This window comes from Leptopilina heterotoma, unplaced genomic scaffold (genome assembly GCF_015476425.1).
Source record: "Leptopilina heterotoma isolate Lh14 unplaced genomic scaffold, ASM1547642v1 Lhet_190, whole genome shotgun sequence".
Lineage (NCBI taxonomy): Eukaryota > Metazoa > Arthropoda > Insecta > Hymenoptera > Figitidae > Leptopilina > Leptopilina heterotoma.
In genome coordinates, this window is record NW_025110909.1 from 808,475 (window position 1) to 817,866 (window position 9,392).

At 30.2% G+C, this 9,392-nt stretch overlaps 1 protein-coding gene across 2 annotated transcripts in view; it reads left to right on the forward strand.

Moving 5' to 3' along the window:
- LOC122500727 (apolipoprotein D-like) overlaps window positions 1-7,478 on the forward strand; it is a 109,659-nt gene extending 102,181 nt beyond the window's left edge. For both annotated transcript variants that reach the window (XM_043609797.1, XM_043609798.1), the window contains exon 5: window positions 7,266-7,478. In XM_043609797.1, the coding sequence (XP_043465732.1) occupies window positions 7,266-7,404 (139 nt within the window). In that variant the 3' untranslated portion in view covers window positions 7,405-7,478. The remainder of the gene's footprint in view (window positions 1-7,265) is intronic.
- The last annotated feature ends 1,914 nt before the right edge of the window (window positions 7,479-9,392 follow it).

Consider the following 9,392-nt stretch of genomic DNA (forward strand, 5'->3'; position numbering starts at 1 on the left):
TTATTAAATAGAAATTAGAATAAATAAATTGAAATCAATATTATTGAAAATAATAAATAATTATTAATAATAGTAACAAAGAATATAATTATAATAGGGTAGGAGTTTAAATCTTATATTTAAATGTAATGAAATTAAAGTTATTAGAATTAATTAAAATTAGGTAGCAAACTAAATTTAGAAATGGCGTAGAACAGTTAAAGATAATTCCCTATTTAATGCTTAACGTTCGCCAGTTTCATATGCCTTACGCTTATATGTTTGTGTAAGTTTAATTGTATATCAAATTCACCAAAAAAAAGAAAAATTGTAATTAATTAAAAATTAGGCAGAGAACTGAATTGAGAAATGGCAGAGAACGGCAAAGGAGACGGCCACTTGCGGCCGTCGACTGCGCTAGTAATAGTAAAGAAATTTTAATTGTTGATATGGATTACCTGTTTTTAGATTCGAAAAAGAATCTAAGCTTTTATTAATTTTATTATTTTTGACATTTTCTTACAAACATGACTATTTTTGAACAATATTATAAGTTGGTAGCAGTGGTAGCCCATATAGCACAATAGTATGAGGTCAGGTTATGTTGAATACTAATCGTAAGGCTTATATAAGGTTACACGATATTGCTGTGGTAGACCTAAGGTGAACTAAAAACTTCCGCCATGGAGGTAAGGTTACATGTTAGGGTGTGGTAAGTATATATGATAAGGTTATGGTAACCTTACACGTTCAGGTTGAGATAACCTTACACGTTAAGGTTGAGGTAACGTTACACGTTAAGGTTGAGGTAACGTTACATGTTAAGGTTGAGGTAAGGTTATATGTCAAGGTTCAGGTAAGGTAATTAATAAGTTGTAAGTTTAAGGTAAGGTTGTGATAAGTTTACCAGTTATGGAAAATATTGACAAAATAATTAATAATATGTGACGCTCCACGAGAAAAGGGACCTTATGACTTACAGACGAATTTTGCAGGACAGGCATTTAAAGTGGAACCACTCTGATTGGTCAAGACGTTTCATTGAAAGTCAGTCCCACTACTCACTTCACATTGATAGTTATCCATGTTACACGAAGCGCAAGAGTTGTACGTACATAACCTGTGTAGTTGTGTTAAGGCCAACGCAGAATAGATCTGTAACCGGAACCGCAATCGTAACCGTAAGCGTAAGAATGAGTTAGAGAAGGATAAACAATATACCTATCCTTCTTTAACTTATTCTTACGGTTACGCTTACGATTGCGGTTCCGGTTACAGATCTATTCTGCGTTGGCCTTTAGAAAGTAGAGGGGCTGATTTTCTAAACAACCGGGTGTAAACACTCAAAAGGTTCATTTTTAAACATTGATAACAAAAAAACCTGTAAGTAGAAATTATTTTTGCCTTTTGTATATGAAAGAGCAACTCAAAAAGTACGGAATGATATAAATAACTCAAAATTAATTTTTTTGCAGCTAAGGTTCCTTTTCTCGTGGAGCGTCACATATAATAAATAAATATTAAATTAGAAAGTTAAGTTTGTTGCTCTTCTCTATTTTGGAAACCAGACATGAAGCAGAAAATTTTGAAAACAAATTTGGGGGGACTGGGATTCGAACCCGGGATCGACGCGCATAAACCAATCATTCTAACTAACTAAGCTAATAGGCCAGAGTCGGTGAGTGCAAAAAGTGCACAAAAGTGCAACTTAAAAAGTCTCAATAGTTTCTTGTAGTTTGGGGGCCCCATATAAGAGCCCCATGGTTTGCTCTCGATTTCCGGTTGCAAAAAATAGTGTAAACAATCGTCAAAGTTCGAGAAACGTAGTTTTTCGATGACCCTTGCTTCCGGTTAAATTTTAGAGATAAAAGTTGTTATTGAAAGTTGTAGAGCCTAAAAATACCTTTCAAATGATTGGTCATACGTTGAAAAAGGTTAATTAGTTTAGTTGCAAATGAATTTAAACCATTAAAAATAGCACTTTTTTAATTGTTCAATAACTTTGTTAATAATTATTGAATTTGTTTACAACTCACCAGGAATATTCTCCTTGCGAAGCTGAATAAATTAAAAAAAAAGTCAACTCGATCGGACAAATAGTTTATGTTTTAATCCATTTGTTAACTAAAAACATGAAATTTTTCAACAGAATTTCCCCACTTTTGGACCTGCGAATTTCGTTTTTTTTTCTTCGAGAGTACAGTTTAGGAGTCAAACTTTGATTCCATTTAAATGGGAAATTGATTTTTCTTATCTAAGTGCATAATAATAGACGTTAAAAAAGGGTATGTTTTTTTGACATAAACAAATGGAATAACTCAGTCAATTTTCACTTTATCGATTTGGTGTAAAGGGAATTAAATTTCATTCGTTTTCACAAAACTTTTCCAAAAAAAAATCCGACCTAGCTTCAAGGAGGGGGGAGTTAGTTTATTTTTTTCAAAAAATTCCTGACTAGTTAATTGAGGCTCCGGATCTTAAAAGGGCACACGCGCGAACACACGGCAAATAATTTGGCCCCTGGAGATAAAATTTTGAAGTTGTTCAAAATGAATTTTAAATTATTGTTCCTTATACAGAATTTCAAGGCGAAACTTTTTTTCTAATAAAAATTTTTTATATAATTTCTCGTTTTCACGTAAATTGAAAAAAACGTGATTTTTTAAGTTAAGAAATTTTAATGAATTTTTGACTTCAACTCGTGACTACTTCGTTAAATATTAATATTTTTCCACGAAATTTACACACAATATTCTTCAAACTATTCCAAGAGTGAAACAATATTTGGAAATTTAAAAAAAAATTGTATGTCAAAGTAAATAATTATTTAAATAATTTTGTCGGAAAAATGATTCTCCTATTTTCAATTGAAAAAGTTGAGTGACGAATTTTCGTTTTCGGAAAACTTTCAGCGACAAAAATGTTCATTAATATGTTAGGAAGTTGTTTGGAAAATATCTCGCCATTTGATAATAAATTAAAGACAATAGAGCAATTTTAACATCGTCGCGCTCTGCTGGAAAATTGCGGCGTGGCGGCACACGTGTAGCATGGCCGCCATTACAAGACCAATGTATATATAGTTAGACATTGTTTACGTTTACAGCAGAGCGCGACGATGTTAAAATTGCTCTATTGTCTTTAATTTATTATCAAATAGCGAGATATTTTCCAAACAACTTCCTAACATATTAATGAACATTTTTGTCGCTGAAAGTTTTCCGAAAACGAAAATTCGTCACTCAACTTTTTCAATTGAAAATAGGAGAATCATTTTTCCGACAAAATTATTTAAATAATTATTTACTTTGACATACAATTTTTTTTTAAATTTCCAAATATTGTTTCACTCTTGGAATAGTTTGAAGAATATTGTGTGTAAATTTCGTGGAAAAATATTAATATTTAACGAAGTAGTCACGAGTTGAAGTCAAAAATTCATTAAAATTTCTTAACTCAAAAAATCACGTTTTTTCAATTTACGTGAAAACGAGAAATTATATAAAAAATTTTTATTAAAAAAAAAGTTTCGCCTTGAAATTCTGTACAAGAAACAATAATTTAAAATTCATTTTGAACAACTTCAAAATTTTATCTCCAGGGGCCAACTTATTTGCCGTGTGTTCGCGCGTGTGCCCTTTTAAGATCCGGAGCCTCAATTATCAATATTTTTAATTGCAATTCATACTACTTATAGTTCAATGTATGTATTTTATGAAAAAAATTGGACATAAGGTTTTGTGCATTTATTTTTAATTTATATCAAGTAAAAGTAAATGTATCCTTTTTTCAACCTGTGAACGTCGGAGTGGGGGTACTCAAAGGAGCGTGATTCTCGCCGCCACAACTCAATTCAGCCTTTCAAATTTGCAAAAATGGTCATAACTTCGTTAATTATTTACCGATTTTAATGATTCTTTTTTTTATTTGATGTATTGTTTTACGCTGAATCCAAAAATGATTTTATATTTTTTTACAATACAATATTTTTAATAATAAAAACAGAAAATTTTTTAACGAAAAATTTTTAATTATTATTTATAACATTTGACAAACAATTCTTTTCGTACATATAATTCCATTGAATTCAAAAAAATATTATAACAAAAAAAATTAAAATTAATTATATACAAGCTTGTAGCATTAGGTTGACATATGCACGCATGTTCAACTATCAATACAACGATGCTACAAGCTTATATATAATTAATTTGAATTTTTTTTGTTATAATATTTTTTTGAATTCAATGGAATTATATGTACAAAAAGAATTTTTTGTCAAATGTTATAAATAATAATTAAAAATTTTTTGTTAAAAAAATTTTCGTTTTTATTATTAAAAATATTGTATTTTGAAAAAGTATAAAATCATTTTTGGATTCAGCGTAAAAAAATACATCAAATTAAAAAAAGAATGATTAAAATCGGTAAATAATTAACGAAGTTATGACCATTTTTGCAAATTTGAAAGGCTGAATTGAGTTGTGGCGGCGAGAATCACGCTCCTTCGAGTACCCCCACCCCACTCCGACGTTTAGAGGTTGAAAAAAGGATACATTTACTTTTACTTGATATAAATTAAAAATAAATGCACAAAACCTTATGTCCAAATTTTTTTCATAAAATACATACATTGAACTATAAGTGGTATGAATTGCAATAAAAAATATTGATAATTAACTAGTCAGGAATTTTTTGAAAAAAATAAACTAACTCCCCCCTCCTTGAAGCTAGGTCGGATTTTTTTTTGGAAAAGTTTTGTGAAAACGAATGAAATTTAATTCCCTTTACACCAAATCGATAAAGTGAAAATTGACTGAGTTATTCCATTTGTTTATGTCAAAAAAACATACCCTTTTTTAACGTCTATTATTATGCACTTAGATAAGAAAAATCAATTTCCCATTTAAATGGAATCAAAGTTTGACTCCTAAACTGTACTCTCGAAGAAAAAAAAACGAAATTCGCAGGTCCAAAAGTGGGGAAATTCTGTTGAAAAATTTCATGTTTTTAGTTAACAAATGGATTAAAACATAAACTATTTGTCCGATCGAGTTGACTTTTTTTTAATTTATTCAGCTTCGCAAGGAGAATATTCCTGGTGAGTTGTAAACAAATTCAATAATTATTAACAAAGTTATTAAACAATTAAAAAAGTGCTATTTTTAATGGTTTAAATTCATTTGCAACTAAACTAATTAACCTTTTTCAACGTATGACCAATCATTTGAAAGGTATTTTTAGGCTCTACAACTTTCAATAACAACTTTTATCTCTAAAATTTAACCAGAAGCAAGGGTCATCGAAAAACTACGTTTCTCGAACTTTGACGATTGTTTACACTATTTTTTGCAACCGGAAATCGAGAGCAAACCATGGGGCTCTTATATGGGGCCCCCAAACTACAAGAAACTACACTAGAACCTCCAACGATTGCAGCGTGACCTTCTTGTGTGCAATAGATGGAGGTTTTCACCTTGGCGCCATCTTTCCATAAAAGTGTCAACACTCAGGGCCGTACACTCTCACATATTTTGTATTGGCGTAAAATGTCATTTTTATCCTCGCCATTTTTGATTTTTTTTAAAATATTATGTTTAGTTTCAATGCCTAAGTGCGTTCTTTTACGTTTTTGACCTTTTTTAGTCTCATGTTGAAATATGAAAATACAACTTTAAAAAACGGGGCGCAAAAGAACACTAAACTTAGTACAATACTGCCTTCGCATTAATATGGCGGTGTCCTTCCCTCTCACCCCCCTAGCGGATGACCACCAAACTTTCGTAAGCAACTGCAATAGATAGAGATACAATCGTTGGAGGTTCTAGTGTATTGAGACTTTTTAAGTTGCACTTTTGTGCACTTTTTGCACTCACCGACTGGCCTAATAGTATATTAACAAATTCCAAAGATTGGAAGGGTAATAGAAAGATGAGGAAAAAGTTATTTTTGATAAATGTATCAAAAATATCAACTCTGAAAATTTAGATGATCAACTAACTAGACAAGAATAACATGTACGTGAAATATAATAATCTAACCGGAATGGAAAATTGGGATATGTAAGAAATAGTTTTGTAATTTATTTGTATTAATAAAGATTTTTTAAATATACATAATATGTATGTTCATTATTATTAACGTATATAAATATTCAACCTTTATAGGAACGGTATATTTTAATATCGTGGATTTGTCCAGAAACGTTCAATTTTAATAGAAAGAGACTAGACAGCCAGCCTGTATATATTCTAGATGTTTCTAGCGTCACATTCCTAGTTCGCTTCTGCCCAGATTTCCCTTCAAGTTCATAGACAGAATCTAGCGCAACTAGGCAGTTTCTCATATACTTCCACGATAAATTTCTACACGGATATTTGTAATAGAATTTCCCGTGTAGAAATTTATCGTGGAAGTATATGAGAAACTGCCTAGTTGCGCTAGATTCTGTCTATGAACTTGAAGGGAAATCTGGGCAGAAGCGAACTAGGAATGTGACGCTAGAAACATCTAGAATATATACAGGCTGGCTGTCTAGTCTCTTTCTATTAAAATTGAACGTTTCTGGACAAATCCACGATATTAAAATATACCGTTCCTATAAAGGTTGAATATTTATATACGTTAATAATAATGAACATACATATTATGTATATTTAAAAAATCTTTATTAATACAAATAAATTACAAAACAAAGAAACAAACATTACGATAAATACTAGGCATTCTCCATATCGAGAGAAATGAACGGAAAACTGTATAAAAACTGTACATTAACTTTACGGGACAAGGACAGCTATTTGAGAATAAAATTCCACGACAAAAACTGTCTAGCTGTAGCCTGACACTAGGAAGGCCACGACAAATTTCTACACAGGTTGACTATTGAATTTAATTTTTTAAGAATAGGTTTAAATAAATTTAATCTATACATAGTTAACGTGTAATTTATTTATAAATTATAACTTTCCGTATATGTCTTTAGTTTTTGTACTTATTTTTTATTTATTAGAATCGAATTTCTGAAAAAATAAATAATAAAACAAATTAAAAAAAAATTTCAAATTCGCTTTTCTCAAATAGCCCTCGATGAAATATTTTGATTCTTTGATTTTCTTAATCTATAAACATAACACTTTTAAAATTCACAAGAAAATTTTAAGTGTTTTGACTTTTGATTTAATTTTTTTCAAGCGCACCATGCCACCTTTAATATAATTGCTATCGAATGATAAATTCCTTTTCTTAAATTTAATTTTAACAATACACAATTACTATTTTTTCAGTTTCAAAATTGTTTGGATTTTGACGAGAAAACCAGATCCGCCTTCTTTGATTGTTCAGCAAGCATTAGATGTCCTTAAGAAGAATAACTTAAGTAGTCTATTACTTATAAAAACTGATCAGAAACATTGTATTCACTGAATGTTTAAATGTTTAAAAAGCCTTTTCAATCTTGTCTTGAAATGAATTAAAAAATAAACAACGCATATACTAAACCTTCCTCTTTTTATACTATTTCTTAATTTATCTGTTTAGCCACGGTGGGCTTGAACCAACTTTAAATAAAAAGTCTTCCGAAATGCGATTTTTTTGTGGATTCCAACACTGGAGACCTCCCTGAGTATTTTGCAACAAAAATTAAAATAATCCATCGGGCTGTTTTTGAAAAAAGTAATTTTTAGTATTTCTATCGTGAACTTTGTATACAAGCACTTTAAAAAAACGTACAAAATCAAATTTAATTTCAATTTCATGAGTGTAAAATAGTATTTTGGATCGCATAATCTGAATTTGATGTTGAATTTAAGAATTTTAAAATGGCGAATCCAATATGGCGACCAAAAAGTTTAAAAATTGTTTGGATCTACTTGAACCTCAATACTTGATGAGTTTCGGGGTTGATAAATCTGAATTCAATGTTAGGTTTTGAAAATTAGAAATGGCGAATCCCATATGGCGACCAAAAATTTTAAAAATTGTTTAGATTTGCTTGATACTCATTACTCGGAGCTTTTGGTATCGCTGAATTTGAATCCGAATTCTGTATTTGAAAGAATTACTTTTATTAAAAAAGGAAATAGACAAATAAGATTATATAAATAATGACATCACTTACAATTAAAATTAACACTTATTTACACATTATAGCACTGTAATAATTAATCAATTAAAACTGCTTTGATTAATCTTTGGACGGGAAAGCGGGGTTCATTAGACCCCGCAAGTATCTATTTTTCAAATTTCTCCAAATCCGTGTGAAAAAATGAATTCATCCTAGAAATTCTCTTAAATAGACTAAAAGTATCACCGAATAATCTGAATATTTTTACAGTTTTCATATTCCAACTGTAAATAATGTCACGTGGATATTAAAACATTTTACCAGCACAAACTGGCAATCGGGGTCCAGAGGACCCCGCAATGTCATAATGATAAAAATTGTACTAATTGTGCTATATACAAGGTACAAAATAGTGTTTTTTTCAAGAAATTTGCGCCTACAAAAATTAATCCTGCCTTGCACTCAGAACAGTGTGTGTATTTTCCAGGATACTTCGCAAATCTAACAGTTCGTTAAATTTAAAATCTTAATCATCATTTTTATATTTTAAATTTAATTCATTAAAATTCATAATATAATAAAAAGAAAACAAAATATATACAAAGATCTACGTTTTTGTAAGCGCTTTTAAAGCGGGGTCCAATGGACCCCGCTTACCCGCTTACGTAATTTTTTTAGCTTGCCCGCCCAAGGGTTAAAAAATATTTCAACAATGGAGACCATTTAATCCACATACCATTTTAAAAATTTTGTTTACCATATTGGATCCACCATTTCTAATTTCCAAAAATTGACATTGCATTCAGATTAAGCGACCCCAAAAACCCCCAAGAATTGAGTTTCAAGTATATCTAAACAATTTTTAAACTTTTTGGTCGACATATTAGATCCGCCATTTCTAATTTTCATAACCTAACATTGAATTCAGGTTTAATGACCCCGAAAACCCTCAAGTATTGAGGTTCAAGTAGATCTAAACAATTTTTAAACTTTTTGGTCGCAATATTGGATTCGACATTTTGAAATTCTTAAATCCAACATCAAATTCAGATTATGCGATCCAAAATACTATTTTACACTCATGAAATTGAAATTAAATTTGATTTTGTACTTTTTTTAAAGTGCTTGTATACAGAGTTCAGGATGGAAATACTAAAATCTACTTTTTTCAAAAACAGCCCGATGGATTATTTTAATTTTTGTTGCAAAATACTCAGGGAGGTCTCCAGTGTTAGGATCCACAAAAATATTCTATTTCGCAAGACTTTTTATTTAAAGTTGGTTCAAGCCCACCGTGTAGCATGTTTTTAGGTCCGATGATTCAGAAAATGTAGTTGATCATTCAAAA